We start from the raw sequence: 22,740 nt of genomic DNA, 5'->3' as shown, positions 1-22,740 counted from the left end.
ATGGGAGAAGAGAAAGGATGGAAAAACATTTGAAGAAATAATGTCCTACAACTTCCCAAATTTGATTAAAAATTGTTTTAAAAAGCACTAATCTTCACATCCAAGAAGTTTAACAAAACTTCAAATAGGGTAAAGACAAAGAAACCCACACCTAAACACACAGTACTCAAGCTGCTGAAAGCCAAAAACAAAGAGCTAAACTCGAAATCAGCAAGCAAAAAGTAACCCATCATGCAGAGAAAACCAACACGATCAACACCTGATTTCTCATCATGAACAAGGGAGGATCAAACGCCATGGGATATCTAGAGTGCTGGGGGAGGGGAACTTACCAGCCAAGAATTCTATAGCCAGAAAACCACCCTTTGAAACTGCAGGAGAAAAAAAAGGCATCCCATGACTTTTTGAAAAGACAAGTTATTGCTTGAAGATCTGCCTTACAAAAATGCTGTATGAAGTCCTTCAGGTTGAATGGAAATGACATGGACAATAACTCAAATCCACAAGAAGAAATGGAGATGGCCAGAAGGGGTAAATGTAAGACTCCATTAATATTTTTCTTATTTCTTAAACTCTATCTTTCCTCGTCCCTTCCCTCAAATTCGTAAAAATACAGAAGACTGTACAAAGCCATAATTTAACACTGTAAAGCTGTGTTTGTAACATACAAGGATCACACATTTATGACAGTGAGAGCACAAAGGGAAAGAGAGAAAAGCCAAAACAAGGTCACCAGTGTTCAGTTAGCTTGATTCTTAAGTAGATGATGATACATTAGGATGCATACTGTAATCTCTAAAATAACCAAATGACTAAAAGAAATGACTCAAAATGACAGTAACAACAAGAAAAGCAGCAGAGAAATAAAAACTGTACGCCAAAAAATATTCAACACAAAAGACTGTGACATAGAGAAAAGCAAGATTATGAGACAAACAGGAAAACAAGTAACAAAATGGAAGATGTAAGTCCATCAATAACAATAATTACATTGATGCAAACGGAACAAACACCACACTCAGAAGACAAACTGTCAAGACTGGATAAAAACACAGTTCCAACAAGGTGCTGTCCACAAGAGACATATCTTAGGTTCAAAAAACCCAAAGTTTCAAAGGAAAAAGACGGAGAAAGATAATACTTTGCAAACAGCAACCCTAGGAGAGCTGGAACCGGAGATAATTGTATCAGGTAAGACATGTTAACAACCAACTTGACCTCAGTGACATTTAGAGAAACTCCAGCTAACTGTAGGTGTAGGCATGACTGCTCACAGCAACATTATCCACAACAGCCAAAAATTTAAAACCATCCAAACGTGTCTACTAACTGGTGAATGGGTAAATGAAATGGGATCTAGGCACACAACAGAATATTACTTGGCAATAAGAGGTAACAAAAAAGCTGATACATGCTACATGAAGATGAATTTCAAATATATGCTAACTGAAAGAAGCTAGATATAAAAGTCTATAAATTGTGTGATCCTCATATTATTAATAAAGGTCCAGAAAACGCAAACATAAAGAGCCAGAAAGCAGACCAGGGCCTGGCTGCCTGAGGCCAGGAATGGGAGCGAGGATTGACAAACAATTCAGGGAAGTGTGGAGGATGCGATGGACACGTCCTGAAACTGGACTGTGGTCAAGGCTGCAGAACTCTACGGAAGCACTGAATGCCACTGGACTAGACAGTGCACAGGGGGTGGGTTTTTCTGCACGTAAATTTTATCTTTGCAAATCTGTAAACTTACGTATTGTACTGTGGTTTGACAGAGCAATATAAACTACTGTCTGGAGACTGACAAGGGCACTCTTTCCATGAAAGGGCATCACATACAAACTCAGTGCAAACTCCAGCTGGTCCAAGATGTTAGTTGAATGCTAGGTGTGTAACTCATCACTCATGTGGCATTAATTTCATCAAAACACAGCAAAGTAACTTAAACTCTCAACATATAAGAGGCCAAATGATGCCTTTAACCCTTGTCACACAGTCACACATCTGCTTATGCGTATTAATTGACTATCACTTACATGTTCACTCATCAGATGTTTGCACAAGCTGGCTGAACTTGCATGTGTAAGCCATTATGGTCTTTCAACGTCTTCAACTATAAATTTCCTAGAAGACAGCGGCAGCGCTGTTGAACTCCTCAGTGTGTCCCACACATCATAGCAGGGCCTTCAGAACTCCAAACAGAGGCTTCTGGGTCAGTTCATGACCCTACAGGCTCCTCCCTTTACCATGAGAGGCAGCAAGTTAACAGTTTCTGATTCTCAGACCATTTGTGGGTCACGTGCTAACATCAACCTGTACAGAAGTAACAGCTAAGATTCCAGTGTGTCCGTGGAGAATTGATGGTGCTTTCAAAAGCATTCTTAAATCACTCAGATATTATAAACTCAATTGAGCCTCTCCTTAGGACAGACTATTTCATCTTAAGCAAAATAATATTTAAAATGGATAACCAACAAGGACTTACTGTGTAGCAAAGGGAACTCTGCTCAATGTGGCAGCTTGGATGGGAGGGGAGTCTGGCGGAGTATGGATACACATAGATGTAGGACTGAGTCCCTTCCCTGTTCTCCTGAAACTATCACAACATTGTTAATCGGCTATGGCAACCCCCTCCAGTATTCTTGCCTGGAAAATCCCACAGACAGAGAAGACTGGCGGGCTATAGTCCACGGGGTCGCAAACAGCTGGACATGACTGAGCGCCTAAGCATAGCACCTCAATACAAAATAAAAAGTTTAAAAGTAAAACAAACTTAAGGAAAATAAAGCAAAATAAAAACGGATCACAGAAATATCATTTCCTCTACTCTTATCCCACTATCCCAAACCACCAGAAGTAAAGAACTGCTCAGAGATGAAAGGAAGTGTTGCAGGGAATACTGCGAATTCAGGCACACCAGGTACTGAATCACAGTCACAGACACCTAAGCACAAAGTGTTAATACCTCACGCGTGAGTACCACCCTCACTCAGACGACCTGCCCGTCCCCAGGCCCACTCACAGGCAGCGGGACTGCCTTTTGGAGCCCATTTTTCAGAAGGCCCTCTGCTCAGAGATGGCTCTGCTTCCCTGCAGAACAATCCTGCAAAGAAAATGCACACCGCTGGAAATCACCGCCTCCAGCATCTTCTCCTACTGTGAGTTAAATACAGAGGCGACTAATGGGAACAATCCAACCCAGAAAACAACAGGGCTCTACCTGATGAGCAGCTGACTCCTCCCTGACCACCCGGGCCTTCTGGGTGGGACCCAAGATCCTGGCATCAGAACATCAAAGACAACTGAATTTTCCCGGCAAGACCAACTCAACCTCTAAGGCTGTCCCTTGGGCTCAGAACCACAAGCAGAGGGGCCCCTCCCAAGAAAGCCTGAAGGGGAGCCCCTGACAGGTTTAGGCAGCAGCTCTGAGTCCCCGTGACCCACGCCTATGGCCATCCTCCACAGAAAGAGGGGCACTCCCACTTACTCCCAAACAGAAGTGGGCTGATAAATCACCTACTTCTCTGCTTCCTGCATGGGGGTTGGCAAACGTTTCCTCTAAGTGTTAGACGCTGCCCAGATGGCTCAGCAGTCAAGAATCCTCCTGCCATGTAGAACAGGGGTTCCATCCCTGGACAAGGAAGACCCCGTGGAGAAGGAAATGGCAACCCACTCCAGTATTCTTGCCTAGAGAATCCCATGGACAGAGGCGACTGGTGGGCTACAATCCATGGGGACACAGAGTCAGACGCGACGGAGCGACTAGACAGAAACAAAGCGTTAGATGGCAAATGTTCCAGACCTTGTGACTCCTCGCTTCGGCTGCGGTGGCAAGTAAAGCAGTCAGATGACGAGTGAATGAATGGACGTGGCTCGTTTCCAGCGACAGGACGTTCACAAAAACAGGTGGAAGGCTGGATCGGACCACTGGACTGCAGCCTGCTGACCCCTGCCTAGAATTGCAGCTATTTAAAGCTAAAAAGGAAATTACAGGTTGACAGTGCCCTGTCCCCAACCCCTGCCTACTCCTATGTGGTGTTCTCAATGAAGACACGAAATTTAAGTTATTTGCTCGAGGTCACATACTAGCTTATGCTGGCTTGTCCATATGCATGAAGAGAATTTTCTAAAGTAAAAGAGAGAGAGAATGAGAGATGAAGAGGAAGGGAGAGTGGGAGACAGACACTCCTTTTAACCCATTGTCCTATTTCCTGGATATCAACAAATCGTATGGGACTCAGGTGGTATTTTGGGTTTTAATATACTTTTTGGGAGCAGGTTTAGGTTCACAGCAAAATGAAGCAGAATATGCATGGATCTCCCCTCCCTCCACACAAGCCCAGCCTCCCCCACCATCGCCCCAGTCCACCGGAGAGGTGCATCTGTTACAAACAATGAAATACACATCATTAGCATCCAGAGCACACAGTTTACTTGAAGGCTCACTCGTGGCACACATGCCATGGGTCTGGACATGTATCCATCACTACAGCATCATGCACAAGAGTTTCACTGCTCTCAAGAGCCTCTGTGGGGAGGCTGTTATTTCATTTCAAAATGTTATAAGACAGTCCAAAGCCTCTGACATCTCTTCTGTAAATACTCAACTTAGTATAAGAGGACGCAACTTGGTTAATTTTATAACTATCATGAATAGGCACTATATATATCAAATCACCAGGGTTTCCCTGGTGGCTCAGATGGTAAAGAATCCACCTGCAACAAGGGAGACCTGGGTTCGATTCCTGGGTTGGGAAGATCCCCTCGCAAGGGCATAGCAATCAACTCCAGTATTCCTGCCTGGAGAATCCCCATGGACAGAGGACCCTGGCGGGCTGAGCGACTAAACACACACGTATCATATCTAAACAGGTTCCTTTCTTCTTCTTCAGTAAAGTTTCAAGTTCACTGAGAAATCCACTCTAACCACCAAACTAGATTAACAACCACGTCTGTAATGATTTCCCCCATCTCTTCTTCTGCAGAAGTCTCAAAACAACTTATTTTCTGCCGATCTAGCCTTCTTTTCTTTAAAACGCATCTCAAAACTCTACCTCCTTCAGGTTTTAAAGGAGAACAAAGTTAAACTTCTCCAATAAGTATTTTCCGATTTTTATCCCACTCTGAGGATTCCACACTGCATGTACCATATTCACCTGAAATTATATACATGTTGCTTTGCATTGCCCTGGGAGCTTTTTCATGTGTTTTGGGTCTTATGAAAAACTCTTAGGAGATTTGTTGTTCACTGCTAAAATGAAAGACTAATAAAATCTCCTAACTCTGATCTCTTATCACTAAAAGTAGTTCTTCACTTGACCTTTACCTACATCTGCAATCTGGATATAGGCCCACATATATCTAGAATAGTATATTTTCTTCTATATGCTTCTGTACCTACTGCCTAAGGAAAAATTATAAACGGTTTTATTTTACTTAGAATTTTAATATTTTCATTACTTTTCCCCAAAACAGCTTCTAAGCCTTTGTGTCCAAAATTTCAACCTTTATGTGGAGACGCCCACTTAAATACTGCTACTCTCCATCTTAACCAAGATATCTTTACTTCCAACTACATCTTACTAAGCAAATCACGTAAGCAAACATCTCTGATGGAACAACTGTTCCTTCTCTCTTGAAGAGCTTGGAAATTCCCGACTGTTTGCAATAGCAAATCCAACTTGGACTGTGATCTACGTACACAACTCTGAAATGGATTTCCAACAATTAAAGACTTAAAGCGGGGAGAGGTCTTTCTCACCTTGTGAGTCACCTCAGTTTTATGTGCTATGCTTGACAAGGTTTATTTTGTAACTGGCCATTGTGCCGTTGCACTCAGTCGTGCCCAGCTCTTTGAGGTTCCACAGACAGGCGTCCGCAGGCTCTCCAGGCACGTATAGTGGAGTGGGTTGCCATTTCCTCCTCCAGGGATTGAACCCACCTCTCTTGTGTCTCCTGCATTGGCAGATGGATTCTTTACCACCGAGCCACCTGGGAAGCCCCTCATTTTGTAACCGGGGTGAACAGCATTTCCCAACTCTTGCTCTAATCTGGGGAGTCCTTTCTACTATCAACATGAACAAGCAGAAGCGTGACATGCACGCGTGGGTGCTTACTCGCTAATTCGCGTCTGACTCTTTTGCAACCCCATGGGCTGCAGCCCGCCAGGCTCCTCTGTCCATGGGATTCTCCAGGCAAGAATACTGGAGTGGGTTGCCATGCCCTCCTCTGGGGTATCTTCCTGACCCAGGGATCAAACCCACATCCCCTGCATTTCCTGCACTGACAAGCAGGTTCTTTACCCACCAAGCCACCTAGGAAGCCCTATATGGATGACAGTTACGAGCACATTAAACTCCTGGCTATGGGACCCTGGGCCACCCACAACTTCTCTGTACCTCATTCCCACATCCATAAAATGGGAGTAGTAACAGCAGCCATCTCCCACGATAATAAGGATTAAATGAGCAAACATGTAAAAATCACTTTGACTAGAGCCAAGTACACAGACCTGTGGGCAGGCTAGCTCTTCTCATCATAAAAGTGATACACAACCTCCCTCTTGCTACTGGCCCACAACGAACTGTAACTAAGGGAATCAGTATGATTAAGAAAAAAAATTTAACGACCACTCCACAAACATCATCTCAAACAAGACATTAAATAGCTACTGGAGATCAATTCACTTAAACTTCTCTGCCCAACTTTCTCATCTGTAAAATGAGGAAGATGAACTAAGTATCTAAGGTTCGTCCTCTCCAAGCTATAAAATTTAGGAATTCTCTTGGAAAGGCATATGAGAAACGAGGGATGGGAAAGAGAGCTCCCTGACACTGTTTAACCACCTTCCAAGTCCCTGTGTAGCAGCTCAGATCATTTTTGTTGATTTTTAAACTATCAAACACTACCCCGTATGTTTGATCATCTCCTATGTGGATATGGGAATATTAAATGGCTATATGCTGATTATATCTTTTTCTTCACTGGAGAATCTGAAAGAATTGGAAGACAAGCACATATAACTAAGCACACATATAAATATGCACATTTCAAAATATAAAACAATAAATACACTTGAGCAAACTCATACTCTAATCACATAGGCACCTGAGTACCATAAAAATCAACTTTTGTATCAATTAAGTAGGTATAACTCTTGGACTACTATAGTTCCATCTTGTATTCTGTGATGGCTATTCCAGTTAATTACACAGCAGCCAACTATTTTGTGATCATTACATACTTTCTAAATGCTTTTACAAGGCAGCACAGCCTTAGAATATTCTAGAACAAAAGTTGTTCTAGAAAATATCTAAGAACCTTCTGAAAAGTCTTCCTTCTAAAGTTATTTTTTTTAAAAGGTCAAAGTTAATATAATATTGCACCAAGTATAAACTTTAAGCTTAATGGTCAGAAAGAACTTCCTTCTTAAATAATGATTTGAGTACTGGGAAGAAAGGACTCCATTTGGTGATAAGCTGCAGTGCTATGGTGAACAATGGCTAACAGTATTACAAACACCCAGTGTTTCATAAAAAGAGCTTCATATCATTTGTCATTGGAACATTATTGATATTCTATGGTTTTTCCAGTGGTCATGTATGGATGTGAGAGCTGGACTATAAAGAAAAGTGAGTGCCGAAGAATTGATGCTTTTGAACTGTGGTGTTGGAGAAGACTCTTGAGAGTCCCTTGGACTGCAAGGAGATCCAACCAGTCCATCTTAAAGGAAACTAATCCTGAATATTCACTGGAAGGATGCTGAAGCTGAAACTCCAATATTTTGGCCACCTGATGAGAAGAACTGACTCACTGGAAAAAGACCCTGATGCTGCGAAAGACTTAAGGCAGGAGGAAAAGGGGACGACAGAGGATGAGATCGTTGGATGGCATCACCAACTCGATGGACATGAGTCTGAGCAAGCTCCAGGAGTTGGTGATGATCAGGGAAGCCTGGCGTGCTGCAGTCCATGGGGTCGGAAAGAGTCGGACACAACTAAGCAACTGAACTGAACTGAATATTCAAAAAATACCGCTTGAATGTTTTAAAAGAACTAAATATATAAATGAAAAAATAAGGTGCTTAATTTATTTATAAAATATTTTTTTCAGATCACATAGGAATCAACTTTAGCCCAGACTCACTTAAATTACACTGCATTCTAAAATGTGTGGCTTTAACATCTATGTATATGACCAAGGGTTTTAAGCGTATTATGTATTTTTCTGTTCTATGGTAAGATAAAATTATTCCTCATCAGAACATATTTTCTGCAACAATGTTCTAAAATAAAGTCATTACTCTGATTAATCACATTATTACATTTCGTATTTGCTTTTAAAAAGAGAAAAGCATTTGCTTAATGTTAATAAGCATTCAAAAAGCATCAGATAAGCTCTCAACATGAGCTGAAAAATAATTATCTGAAATAAAGAAAACTAAGTGGCTTGCTATATTCAGTCTACTCTTCTATTTTTATCCTCATCAAACTAAATAATATCAGCTGCTTACATGAAAGTTCCTAATAAGTGCAACTGCTTTTTCACCTTTCTCATCAAAACTATATTTTGTTATATATTTCCTTTCTAGCTACAGTCACATACAGAATTTATTTTTACAAGCCAAGGGACAGTTTGCCCTACAAAATTTCTAACTTCTCAAATCTTGAGGCTGTCGGCACAGAAGTGCTGACCTAACATTCAAATGTAAAAAAACACACAAGCAGCTGGAATTACATCTGAAAAATCATCAAAATTCAGCCTATTCTATAGATAAAGCTCAATCAAATAATCCCCACATAACAAGAAAACGTAAGATTTTATTCACAGATTTTAGAAAACAATCACTAGAGTGGGCTCCTATCAACACACTGATAGGAATGCAAACAGTCACTTGATGAGCTTACACCTGGGGTCCCAGCTGGCTTCTGTGCTCTCCCACAAGAGGAGCCAGGGAGCAGAGAGATGGGGCCACGTCTACCAGATGTACTCGGTAGATGGATCTGGTCATGAAGAACTAGAGTATGTCACTGCTCTCCCACGTGACGGCGACGTCATTTTTAACAGCAGTGCAATAAAACAGAAGACCTCACAATCAGTGGCCTGAGAACTACATGCAGACAGAACAATAACCAGTTTCACTTCACTCAGCGCTGTCAAGACAGGAGCTGAGGTTTGAATGAGTTCAGCGGCAGCACAGCGGCTGAGAATTTTCCTCCCCGAATGACTGTCTGCACTGACCTCTCTCTTGCAGATCGCAAGCCCTGAGGAGTCAGGACGAGGAGGAGGCATACGGGTGATCCAAGCTGAGCACAGATGCAGCCTCCTTTATGCAGTATTCAAAATGCAGGTAGAGCCTACACACAGGTACCCCCTGGTGTTCTGTGTGTAACTCAAGAGTCGGACAGAAACCAGGTTTTCACCGAAAGTAACACACAGGTCTCTGGACTGGGTGCCTATCCAGTGTCAGGCATTGTCCCAAATGCTTACACATCACCGAATCTCCACTTGCATTATCTCTGTATTACAGACAGAGGAAACCAACACTCCCAGCTTGCCCAAGGCCACCCGGCTGGTCCGTGATAGCATAAAGCCAAATTCTTCACCATTACATTAACTAAAAGTACTAAGGGGATGAACGCTAGAAATCCTATGGCAAAATTTCACATGAAACAGAAGTTAGTAATAATTACCTGCTTCATCTGTTTGGAGCACTTCAAAATTTATATTAGAGCAGGTTTCTTAATCAGAGGCTACCAAATATAAGAAGCATTTGCTACTTAAGGTCAAAAACATAAACAAATTTCATGAGTACAAACCCGCAGTTTGCTAAAAAGCTAACATGAATGAGATTTGCTGAGCACAGAAGACTAAACCAGTCTCTTCTGACACATGATTCACCCAGCTAAGACGGCAGGTCTACAGAATTACTAGTAATAAATCTTTACTGAGTTTGGTACGATATTGCTTCTGCGGTTTATGTTTTGATTTTGCCGGGAAGCATACTCAATCTTAGCTCCCTGACCAGGGATCAAACCCACATCCCCTGCGTTGGAAGGCAAAGTCTTCACCACTGGACTGCCAGTGAAGTCCCTGCATGGAATAACAAAGTCCAACAAGGCACCTGTAGACACAAGCAATGGTAACCCACTGTATCCTGGGGATATGGGTGGCAGGGGGAGAGGAGGAAAAGCAGAGGAAACTTGAAAAAGTGAACTCTTCAGCGGACACACCTCCCACACAGAGTAAGGAAACAGTGGAAGCAGAAGGGGATGGACACTGTCCAGAGAGATGGGCCACATGGAAATGCTGGGAAATGCTCCCTTTACGTGCTGAGCTCCGGAGATGGCGAATAGCCGGCCGTCAGACACACAGGAGAACAAGGCCAGGGCGAGGCGGGTGTGTCCCAGCTAAGTTCGGGGCTTTGGACCTCATCTTCCAAGGCGATGGGCATCCACAGACCCCACGTGTGGGTCTCAGCCATGCTCTGATCACCCTCCTAAGTGTTCCTTCTCACCTTATGATACAGCTGGAGCTCAGAGCAGGAAAAAAAAAAAGCCCTCGTCTTCTGCAGTGGGTTCAGAGCCAAATGCAGTCAACCAATAAAAATGAAAAACAGCCCCACCAAACTCTCAAAATATGTTTTGCAAAGGTTAATACTTAGTATTTTCCACACTGATTTCCAATCTTCAAGCCGATGAGCCTTTGAAACCCTGGGCCCAAATACAGCTAAAAAGGTTAACACCTATTTTCTTTTTCTTTTTTTTTCCCCCCAAAGCTTTGAAACTTTCACAGTGGTGATTGGCAGAGCACAAAAACAGCTCTTTATCTAAACAGGACAGATGGAACCCCTGCAAGTCCCCAGTTCCTCCATTCCACGTTACCCAGGAGTCCCAGTAAAGACCCAGGAAGGCGTTGATTGGTAGGCAAGGAGTGCCGGGGAGGGAGGCACGTTCACGGTCACGTTCATCAGGACCCGATGGGAGCTGGCCTTGGAGTCTCCCACTTGGCAGCCAGGAGCCCTTCGCCTGGGACAACGCACAAAGCCTTTCTTCCAAACACCAAGCCCACCTTTAAGGCTCTATGTTCCCCCCACCCCCCGACACACACACCATGCAGGCAGGCATTAAAGACAAAGGTCCTGCCTGGTTTACATGGCCCGAGAAGAGACCAGAACTCAGCCACCCCCACTCTCACACTCGACAGGTCACCATCAGATAGAGAACTCTGACTTCGTTACGCCCCAAACTCACGTCCCACCCTTAACATACCAGCTCTTCTCCTGCTCTTTACACCGAAAAACCTCCAGCATCAGAGAGATGCAAACACCATCTCCTTAGGGGAGCACAGCCTGTGCCTGACTTGCGTGTCCACCAAGCCGCTAAGTTGTGTCTGACTCTGGGCGACCCCATGAACTGCAGACCGCCAGGCTCCTCTGTCCATGGGATTCTCCAAGAACACTGGAGTGGGCTGTCATGCTCTCCTCCAGGGGATCTTCCCCACCCAGGGATCGAACCCTTGTCTCTTGTGTCTCCTGCACTGGCAGGAGGGTTCTTTACCACTAGCACCACCAGGAAAGCCTGTGCATAATTCAAATCCAGGCAAATCGTTTATGCTTCTCCATGACACAGCCCTGTACACATTTCTTTATACATGGGTGACACCTCAATACACAAATACACTCTTCCACACACACACATACATGCTTGTTCCAAGGAAACTTCATATTCTAGAAAGTTGCATACATTTATCCTGTGACTCTGCACGTCTGTGGGACTATACCAACCCCAGCTGAAGGACCAATGATAAACCAAAGGAAAATTATATTTGAAAACTGCCGTGGAAGCACAATTAATATATGATTTCAGATTTAAGTATAAAGTTTTAATTACTGACTTAATGACCAGGCACAAGAAAAGTACTTCCCAGGCTATTTTCTGAAGAAGCCTCAAAAGAGGCGACGTGTTTCATGGAAACCCCTGAGAGGACACCACCCAGAGGGTGAGTGATGAGCTGGTCTCTCCCCACGGCAGAGCTAACTTCACGAGACAGGGCTGCTGGAAGCTGAAGCAGTGGGTACAGGTAGAGGGACGCAAGCGTGGCACTTCAGATGTACCCCACAACTGAGATACGAAACACAGTCATCCCTCGGTATCTGCAGGGTCCTGGGTCTGGGCCCCTAGAAATACCACCCTCTGAGGATGCCCAAGTCCCATAAATAAAATGGCCTAGTAGAGTCAGCCCTCTGTACCCAGAGATTCCACATCTGAGGATTCACCCAACCCACGGCGGAGAAACATCCACACACACATGGACCCATGCAGTTCAAAACCTTGTTGTTCAAGCAAGGGTCAGCAAGAAATGCTGAAAAATTCATTTCAGTAGCTACTGTTCACTTGCTCACTTTAACCCCCAAACTGTGCCTGGGGACAGAGTCCTCACACACATTTCTAGAAGGAAAGTGGAAATTGTAAAGGCGGTCCTGCCTTTGCGCTATGCTTCCTTGGGCTTCCCCAATGGGAACAGCCTGGCCCTCCTCCTCCTCAGGTAAATGAGCTGGCTGCCTCAAGCATCATGCCTTCCACGAAGCCCCCCTCCCCTGGGCCTGGCCAACCTGCCAGTCCACCCACATGGCTTTAGCAAAGTCACTTTCATCATCTGTGCTAATCCACTCTGATCTTTTCTTCAGTGGCTGAGAGATCGTAACGTTTTGGACTCTCACCCACGGGCCCGAACACAATTTATCACAAGTTCTTGTTGAGAACTTTAAAAATATCTTAGTTCCAGAGAACAAGCAAGATTTCCTATTAAAACTTTTCATTTTCCATCCTCTATGAACTTAGACACATTTCATGGATCTTCATAATCTGACTCCTCCCAGTTCTTCTACTCCAGCCTCCCCTCTCCTGCTTTTTCTCACGCTCATGGACGTAACTTAGACGAGCCTGGATCCCAAGCGGCTTCGCCAGCTCTTACCCCAGGAAGAAACGTACTCCCGCTGTCCTGACAGCTTCTTGGGTCACCTCTCAGCCTTAAGAGCTCAGTTCAGAGGTTACCTTTCCTTCCCACCCTGCCCCTCTCCAAACCAGCCCCCAAGACTGGGCTGTAACATGACGTCCACGCTCTGAGGGAATCTCCGAAAGGCTGCTCTCTCCCCCCACATCCCCTAGCATGGCCTGTGTCTTCATCCCTGTGGCCTGGGACACAGGAGGACGTTCAACAAACACCTACTGAGCTGTACGTTCACTTGATACAAAAAGGAAAAGACTATGGCCTAAAAATCTGCATTTCTCCAGACAGCCAAGTTATCTAGGATATAATAAAGGAGGTATTTTATGGCACGAATAGAGACACAGACGTAGAGAACCGACTTGTGGACCCAGCAGGGGAAGGAGAGTGTGGGATGAACTGAGAGAGTAACACTGGCATATATACGCTACGTATATACAACAGCCAGTGAGAAGCTGCTATGAAACAGGGGAGCTCAGTCTGGTGCTCTGCGAGACTGAGATGGGTGGGATGTGGGCGGGGCAGGCGGGAGGCTCAAGATGGGGCGATCTAAGCCTACTTATGACTGACACAAAGATGTGGTGGGGCAGGAACTAACACAACATTGTAAAGCAATTATCCTCCAATTTTTAAAAACAAGGATATATTTTAAATATGAAAAACAAGCACTTAGTGCTGATGACCTAATGAATGATACTTTCAAATCAATCACGCATTCATTCTTTCAACAAATGTGTGGCCTCCTTTTAGCTGCAAAGAGCTGTGCTGGGCTGGGGCCCCTGCCAGCCCCAAGGTTGCCTTCGAGCACACGGATCAATAGGAACAGGGCACCCTCTCTGGACAGATGAGTTATAAAAGCTAGGCTCAGGACTCCAAATGCCTGCCCCAGCTGGCTGTGAGCATGGAGGCTCTGCCTATAGCAGTAAATGAGACCAAGTCCTGACTTTGGGGGCGCTCAGATTCTAGTGCAAGAGACAGACAAATACACAGTCAGTCTGCAACATTTTCTATGTGACCCTAACATCCGACTCTGACATACAACACTCACTGTACTCCCTCTAAATCCTCACCTCATTGAACACTGGTGCTAGAATCATCAATTTGAACTCGGGCCAAGGCGTTCACCTGAGCCAGCAGGGACTTCTAGCCCACTTAGGCAAGCACTGCTTGCAGACTCAAGGAGGCCACATGACTGGCCACATTTTCAACTACCACCTTACAGGTACCAGCCGAATTACTTCACTAAGGAACATTCTTGATTAATTTGTCCAATTAAAGTCATTTCTTACCTTGCATGTGCTTGAGAATTTTTTTTTCTGTAATAGTAAATATTTCAGAAGATACTTTACTCAGGTTGGAATTATTTGCTTTAACAGTTCTTTGCTTAAAACATTGCTATACTTTTATCTCCTAAGTTAAATATAAAAGATAATTACTGCTCCCAGTGGATAAAACACATTAGAACAATACAAATCTTTTAAAACAATAAGCTAAAATAGGCTGGCTTTCTTAATACTTAAGTACCTCTTCACAGTTAAAAGGAAATGCTCATTTTTATATGAAATGTGTATATAATAAACATACACATATATATATGTTTTTTGACTGCTTCCCTATGGAAATACATTGGTGTGCCTATTTCCTGAGTTCTGCACATAATGGTCTGCGTTAATGTCAACTACGCCTCTCCACTTCTCAAGCTAATATAACACTGATACAAAAATAAATCTCAACACAAGTGTGCGGGCGGGGTGAAGAAAAGTAATTCAAGGTGATCCAGTGGGCAAAGAAGAGCTGACCATTTATTTCCGATTCCTCAATCCAAAAACGTGCCTCTTGAGAGACAGTAAATCTCGGACTTTAATACCACCCTAATGGTTGGGAAGGCATTGTAATTCTGTCGAATCCAATTAATTCATTTAACAAATATTTCTGAAGCATCTCCTGAGAGACAGAAATTGTGCAGCACAAGAGGAAGGGAACGAGAGAAAGAGAACAGGTGGAGCTGACCCACCATCGGGCATGATCACCATCTCACAAGCTGCCTTTGCTGCTAGCAAAGAGATACTTGATTAAAGACTTATTACAAACCCTCCTTCCCACTAATGCAGAGCCCTACCTCTTAGATTTCTGGGATGAATCTGTTTAGTTCGAGGCATCTTCTTTGATTCAGAGGCCCCCTTTTCTTCTTAGAAACTGTAGGAAGAGCAGGTCATGAAAAGGTAGCTCCATAAACCCAAGGTCCATCAATTAATCCATGTGCTAAAAAAGAAAAAAAAAAAAGACATGTTTTACTATTTTTCACTACTTTCAAAGGAAAAAGACACTTTAGAAGTTATGGCATAATACAGCACTACTCTAAACTCAACAAAAGGTAACCGACCTGAAAGCCCCTGCAAAAGATGACTTACTTTTAATTAAACACAGTACACGTCCTTTTGTCATTATCTGGGCTTCCCATTAAGAACACAGGGGAAAAAAAAAAGATCACTGTACCTTTAACAAAAAAAAGTGAAAAAATTCAGTGAACTTTGTTTTAAAGCAACATCACCAGGTTATAACAGGGTTTTGCTGTATACAGTACATGCCTGCCCATTTATAAATTTCTTAGGGACAAGGACCATGTTTCATTCATTTTGTGTTACTGGGCTAATTCAGTAAATAAGTCCAGTTGCCACTGGGGCTGTTCCCCCACTATTGTGGTTTTCCATTCGAGGCTCCTGTTAGGACTGTTCTTTCTGCTTCCCTGTGTTGAGCCAGAATGTGTGACCAGCTCTGGCCAATAACCTGTGAGTGGAGAGACAGGCGTCATTTTCAGGCTTTGCATTTAGTTATCAAAGTAAGATCCCCCAGTGCTCTCTTCCTCCTCTGCCATAAGACAGGCACTGTTCTAGACAGCACGTCTGACAACACGGAGATGAGCTCCTGCCAATGCAACACGATCATGGTGCATAAACATAAAAGAGATCTTTGCTCATTTAAGCACTGAGGTTTGGGAGTTATTTGTTACTGCAGCATAACCATGACCTGACTTACACATCTTAAAAAGTGCAATTTCAAATACAATATGCCAAAACACTAATCCAAAACTAAATCATCTCTTTCCCAGAAAGATTCCCAGGAGACACTTGAGGATCCTTGAGCTAAAATCTTAGTTTTAACTTTCTGCAATACAACTGATAAGCAAAGCCTGTGATGACAATGCTCAATGTGAAACTGTTTAATCGCTAAGCAATGACACAAGAATGGAACAGAAACGCTTTAAGACTTTTATAACATCCAATACTGTAGGGGAAAAAAAAAGCAAATACTTTTTGAGACTCTACTGTGTGCCTATGTACTTCCTACACATTACCTAAATTAACCCTAATGGTAACTGCTTAGGTAACTATCATTTATCCATTTTATAGATATGAAAATTAAAAGAGAAAGAGGTAAAAGAACTGAGCCCATAGTCAGTAACTAAGAAACACGGCACCCCCTGACTCAGGGACCCTTAGTGCTTACTTCCTGGCTGCAGGTAAGACCTATTCCAGGGGGTTTACTCAAGAGGCTCTATCGCACAAGTCACAACTGTTAATAAATATTTCAGTGTCAAATCAGACTGGGCTCAAAGCTTGCTGTGCGGCCTCGTTTAAGGTACTTAACCTCTCTGAGGATCAGATTTCCCAACTGTAAAACCAGGAAATAGTATTCCCCCTCAATGGGTTGTTGAAGGAAACATGTGGATGCTTTGCTTACTGTTGGCACACAAAAATATCAAATATTAATTCTTCTTAAGAATGCCTGTGTGGAAAAGACTGTATCTAATAACCAGTATAAGGTTTTAGAAATTTATGGTTTCAATACAGCAGAGAATAGAAGGAAAGAAGGCTATAATTAACTTCAGTATTTTATCCTTGATAAGGCTGTATGCGGGCACTGTACAAAAACATTGTTTGCAATTTTTGAACTGCATGGGAAAGGATATAAAATATGACGGTCCAATATTGTGGACTTCATCTAGCAGCGCTGTGCTACACGACCTATAAAAGATATGGCTCCACAACGCCCTGCATTAAAAGCATCCACCGTTCAGCTGAAGAAGCTGCTGATTCAAGAGAGAATTTAGAGACGTCAAGGCCGAATAAATAGTAGGAATGCTCAACTCCCAACTTAAAGCTTTTAAATGGTCACGATATTTAGAAGTTTTTAAAGCGTGAACTACGACTGTAATTCAATCACGTGACACCAAAACCTGCACAGAAAATATTCCAATTTACACACACAAATTTCCAATCAGTAACAGCTTTCTGCTACCTTATTCATTGCCTCCCCACTGAGCCCAGCTATCCAACCCAGTGTAAATCCTTGGGGTGGGGGGAAGTGGGGGAGGAGGACTATTTCCAAAGACAGCAGCATTGTAGCAACGAAGATGAGAGCTGAACTGGTTGCCTTACAGCAAAAGAGATAAATACTACATGGAGCAAAAACATGACACGATCAAAAAGCGTAAAGACAGTTGCAAGGAGAAAAAACATGAATGAATGTGGAGGGCGGAGCCTGGGAAAACCCCTCTGCAACGCTGCACTGAACAAAGCGCTTCGCATGCCAGGAGCGGGGGGGGGGGGGGGTGGAGAGATGGAAGTGCCAGCTCAGGAAGGAGCCCAGAGCGAATGCGGAGAGCGGCAGGACGAGGAACAGGACGAGAGGAGGCGAGCGCGGCAGCCCGGAGACTCCTCCTCGCCGCCGCCGCCGCCGCCCCCTCCCCTCCCGTCCCCTCCCGTCCCCTCCCCTCTCCAGCAGCAACTCCTCCGCCAGCCCGACCCCCCGGCGATCGGGAGCCGACCCGCGCCTCCAACCCACCCGACTGTGCTGCGGGCGCGTACTCCCAACCCGGAAAGAAAACTACCCAGGTGGCTGGGAGTAAACAGGCACTTCGAGCAAAGAACGAAAGGGAAAAAAAAAAAAAAAAGCAAGCCACAAAGCCGGGAGGTTGGGAAGCCGAGGCCTGGTCTCCCTCACCCCCCACCTCACCCCCCACCCCACCCCCACCCCCACCCCCACCCCCACCGCCAGCCTCTTGGAAAATGCGCCCGCGGCTGGAACGCGGCTAGGGAGGCTGGGTCCCTCCGTACCTGCTCTGCTCGCAGGACCGCAGCACGGGCCGCGAGGGCGCCCAGAAGTGGCAAGTGTCTCCCGCACGCGCAGCCATCCCCTCTGCAAGGTCGGCGGTTGCACACACACGCACACACACACACACACTCGCGCGCCCGCGGAGAGGGACGTGGTCCTGCCCCCACCCCCTCCCCAAGCCGCCGCCCCCCCTCCCAGCGGCAGCGCCCCCCGCCCGCGGAGCCCGCGCGCCGAACCTGCTGCCAGGACGCCCGGCGGGGCCGCCGCCGCTGCAGCCAGCCCCGGAGCTGCGCTGCTGATGGCGGCGGCCGCAGCTCGGAATCTCCGCGACCACCGCGCGGCGGCGGCGGCGGCGGCTGGGCGCCCTCCTTCACTTGACAACCCCAAACACAAACAGAACCTCCTCCCGCGGCGGCTCCCGGGCCCCCCCCCCACCCCCCGGCTCCGGCCCCCTCCCCGCCGCCGCCGCCGCCCCAGCAGCAGCAGCAGCAGCAGCAGCAGCAGCCGCTGCCACCACTAAAGGCCGGCGACTGGCACTCTCACCGCCCAGCTCTGAAATATTAAACAGGGGAGCCGGCCGGGGGCGGCGGGGGGAGCACGGGGCGCGCGGGCGGGGGCCGCAGGCGCCGGGCGGGAGAGGCGGCCGCGCTCGCCGGCGCCCGGGGCCACGGCATGACCGCCGCCAGGGAGCGGGTGTCCGGGATTGGGGGGGGAGCGCACCGCGGCGAGGCGGGGCGGGCGGACCCCCGGGGCGGGCGGGTGGGCGCCCCCGGGGCCAGGGAGTGGGGCGAGGAGGGCGGGCGCGGGCTTTTTACCTCTCCCCGGGGGCAGAGTAGGGCACGTTTAGCGTCTTTAGGGGCGACGCGAGGAGCGCGGGCCGGGGCGGCGCGGGGGAGGGAGGGCGAAGGTCGGAGGCTTTCCCGCGGCTGGGCGGGGCGGCAGGGGATCCCCGGGGGCGGGAGGCGGGGAGACCGCGGGCTGCGACGCGCGGGCGGGGCTAGGGGGTGGGGGTCCCCCGGCCGGGTCACCCTCGGGGGCGGCGGCCAGGCCGGACCGGCTCGGCCGCGGGGCCCGGCCCTGGTTTAGGGGCGGGCTGGGCACCCCGGATCGGGGCCCGATCGGAGTCCCGGGTCTCCCCGGCCGGGCGAGCCCGGGGCCGCGGCTCCGCCCCGCCCGGCCTCCGCAGCGACGGGAGGCGGGGGCCCCGGGGCGGAGTTAGGGACGCGAGGGGCGGGAGCCCGGGGTCGCGCCGGCTCGGGGACTGGCGCCCGGCTGGGGCGCAGGGGCGGGCCCGCCGGTCACGCGGCTCCGGGCAGGCCCGGCCGGGCCGCGCGGCCGGGGGAGCGGTTGGGCCGGGGAGAGAGGTGGGGACGGGCGGGGCGGCGGCAGCTCGGTACCGGCTCTTTACTTTCCTAAAGCAGGATGTGGGCCGGCCCGCTGACGTCATGGGGTCCCCCAGCCCCGCCCCCAGCCCCTGCCGGGAGGGGGAGGGGAGGGGAGAGGGCGGGCCCGGGGGCGGGGGGGGGACCCCAAGGGGGTTTCCTCAGCAGCGCGTGGAGGGAAGGAGAAAGTCATTGTGAAACTTGAAACTCATTAACTTTGAAAAACAACTTTATAAAAAAAAAAACCGGGAGGGGGGGCGGGGTGTTGGGTTGAAGGGTGGAAGGGGACACATTACTAACCCTGAACTGAAACTACGCTTTGGTGGCGGATGTTCTATTAAAAGATTGAGGAAAGCCAAGGTTATTCCAGAGGCCACGGCCATGCCCGCCGGTGGTTCCCAGAGCCCGAGCTGCGAGCGCAGTTTAACCCTTAGGGCTCCGCTTTGACAGTTTAGGGGCCGAGAGGAGACGGCTCTTTGGGGTTTGGAGAGGGGGTTTCGGGGCTGAGCAGACGATCTGGCCCCAGGGTCGCAAGAAAGAGAGAAAGAAGGAGTAACTACCATAAACCAGAGTTTGACCTCGGGTGCTAGAAAGCAACAGAGGAGGGGGGAAAAGCAATAGAAGAAGCAAGGATTGGAACTCTGGACGAGTTATCAGGAGAGGATGGACCAGGGTAATGACGAAGGTTTTCAGGGTTAGACCTAAAGAACGTTAGGTCTTTATCGTTTAAAGTCTGAGGCTCAGAAATTCCACATATATCCCTAAAGAAGCAGGCACAAATGACTGGTTAACGGAGCCACGCTCAACTTGGGAAGGATAAGGTAAAACAAAAAAAATTGATGCAGAAAAAAATTCTCATATAAAAACCAAAGTGCTTTCCCCTTTTAAGGAATAAAAATGCTGAACGACCGTACACCCACTCTGCTGGCCATCTGTGCAAACTTGAATTGTTCCCTGGGGCTTCCATAAAGATATCTAGGTTTTCCTTGCTAGGGTTCACCCCTAAAATTCCCGGGAGGAAATCCTACCTCTAGCTCAGCTGAGCTTAGAAAAGCTTAATGCACCAGAATGTGAATGACTAAAAATGGAATACTCAATAATAGCGAGCTTGTAACCAAAAGTAATGTCATGTAAAGGGAGAAATATGCCCATTAAAAACTAGCTTTGGTCACAAAAGCAAAGATCAGCCAATAGCTACCTAAATTTGAAATAATGTTTAGCACACTATGCCTCCAACCTTGCAATGAAATAATACAATCTTTTTCATTTTCGATGTGATAAAATCATCTCTGTCATGAAATTTAATTGACATCTAATGGACTGCAATCACAAAACGTATGTAAATATAACTTTGAAACTTGAATGAAAAAAAAACATCCACTTAAATGTGAAAGTATACTTAATCTGTCAGAGGATAAAAATCAAGATAGCTTGATGATTATCGACTCTACTTTGTGTCACTGGCTAAGTCAAAATTACTAACAATACATTTTTAACCCAATGGCCCTGACCATAACAAATACATAGTGTGCACACAAGGTTTATATGGGATTTGGCATTGCAGTGAACTCTTAACAAATTAAATATGCGATTTGGAGTTGTAATAGATTAATTTTGTCGTTTCAGTTTGTTAAGTTTTATCTGCAATGGACTATTCACAATTTGCCTTTCTTGAGATCAAATCAATAGTAATCTTTTTTCTGAAACAGACACATTTCCCCATTTTCTATTTCCGAATTTTCTAGGTGCAGTTTCTTTTCCTAATTCTCTACAATTCTAACTTCCTAGTCATCAGACTGCAGGGGACTCCAACTAAACCATAAGTTAACTAGAGTCGCCTTTAATCATTTTGTGACAAATTAAATACAGTCTCTCAAATTATATCTTATAAACGGAATGTGAGGGGGGGGGGTCCTTTTTTTCCCCCCTGAACCAGAAGATGAAATGGGAATGGTAAAAAGCACTTTGAACTGTCAAAAATTCTGGAACATTAGGGTAGGACACCGTACTCAAAAGAAAAGGGCGGGGCGGGGGGGAGGTCTCCTAGGGTCCCAATTCTCTCTGCCTGCACCCTCCACCCCCGGGCCATGCGAGCTCTTAGGGAGCCCCCTCGGGGACTGGGGTTCAAGTGAGGGCAGTGGCCTTGGCAGGCTCGGAACACAGTTTCCCTTCACAGACTTTGGGGAGAACACCAGTCCCCACCCCCCGGCCTCCGGGGCTCCGTCCGGGGACCCCACGGTCCCCCTGCGCCTAGCGCCTCCGCCCGCGGGTCCCTGCCCCGGGTTCCCACGCGGCCGCGCGGCCCGGCCCGGCTCGGGCGCCCCCCTGGCGCGGCCCCGCGGCCCCGGCCCTCCGCCCAACGCGCGGCCCGGCAGCGCCAGCGCCACGCGGAGATCCCGGGGGTTCCTCCCCGCCGGCCGCCGGGTCACGCCGCCGCCCGGCCCTCCCCTCCGCCCTCCGCCCTCGGCGCGCGCCGGGCTCTTCCCGTCCACCGGCCGAATCCCCTCCTCCACCTCCTCCTTGGGGCGACCCAGCGACGAGACCTGCCCCGCGCGCTCTGCCAACCGTGCCCACCTCCCGCCCCCCGGAGCCCGGGCTCTCCTTCCCCAGCCGGACAAAAGGACCGAGAGAAAACTTACCCGGACTGCCACGCAAAAAAACAAAACAACCAAACAAAACTCTGATCCACAGCTTCCTGGGTTTAACTTTTAATTTTTAAAAACAACAAAAGCAGAAACCAAAAGCCTCCTAGGTTGGAAGTGGGCGTGAGAGGAAATGCTAGGGGGAGGCGCTTCGTTCCCTCGTCTGCTTTTGCACCCCCCCTTTTCTGGCCCCTGCCTGGGGCTTTGATGTTATCTGGTGCACCGCCTCCGCTGGGTTCAGACCGTGGGCTCCGCGCCCAGAGTGATACACAGATATTTGGCACTTTTATATGCCGGTTTGAAGGCAGGGAAGCAGGTGGTCACGGTGAAGGATTCTCACTTCTCAGCCCCGGCCCTGAGAAAGGAGCTTCTGTCCGTCCCAAGCTTCCCTTTTGTTACCTGGACTAAAATGAACAAACCGCCAATCTAGTTAATCCCAGGTAGAAGGGCCATGTGGCATTTTTTTTCTGTTAGACTTCACACCAAAAAAAAAAAAAAATGAGGCCTTCTGAATTAGATTCATTTTCCCTCCACTCAGCACAAACGTACAACAAGGTGGTGGTGTACGTTTTCTCAGGCTTTGTTTGGTTTTC

At 47.1% G+C, this 22,740-nt stretch overlaps 1 protein-coding gene across 6 annotated transcripts in view; it reads right to left on the bottom strand.

The window, feature by feature from the left end:
- The window catches only part of HIVEP1 (human immunodeficiency virus type I enhancer binding protein 1), a 136,454-nt gene extending 114,028 nt beyond the window's left edge, over positions 1-22,426 (bottom strand). For 2 of the 6 annotated variants that reach the window (XM_018039095.1, XM_018039100.1), the window contains exons 1-2: positions 15,420-15,523; positions 15,128-15,270 (exon numbers count right to left, since the gene is read on the bottom strand). In XM_018039095.1, the coding sequence (XP_017894584.1) occupies positions 15,128-15,167 (40 nt within the window). In that variant the 5' untranslated portion in view covers positions 15,168-15,270; positions 15,420-15,523. Of the gene's footprint in view, positions 1-15,127; positions 15,271-15,419; positions 15,524-18,125; positions 18,302-18,359; positions 18,510-18,938; positions 19,084-22,144 lie in introns of those variants that run through there. The other 4 variants (XM_018039099.1, XM_018039098.1, XM_018039097.1 and 1 more) reach the window with 4 other exon arrangements.

This window comes from Capra hircus, chromosome 23 (genome assembly GCF_001704415.2).
Source record: "Capra hircus breed San Clemente chromosome 23, ASM170441v1, whole genome shotgun sequence".
NCBI classification, from domain to species: domain Eukaryota; kingdom Metazoa; phylum Chordata; class Mammalia; order Artiodactyla; family Bovidae; genus Capra; species Capra hircus.
Note: the sequence above shows the minus strand (reverse complement) of the source record. Positions and strands in the feature narration are given on the sequence as shown.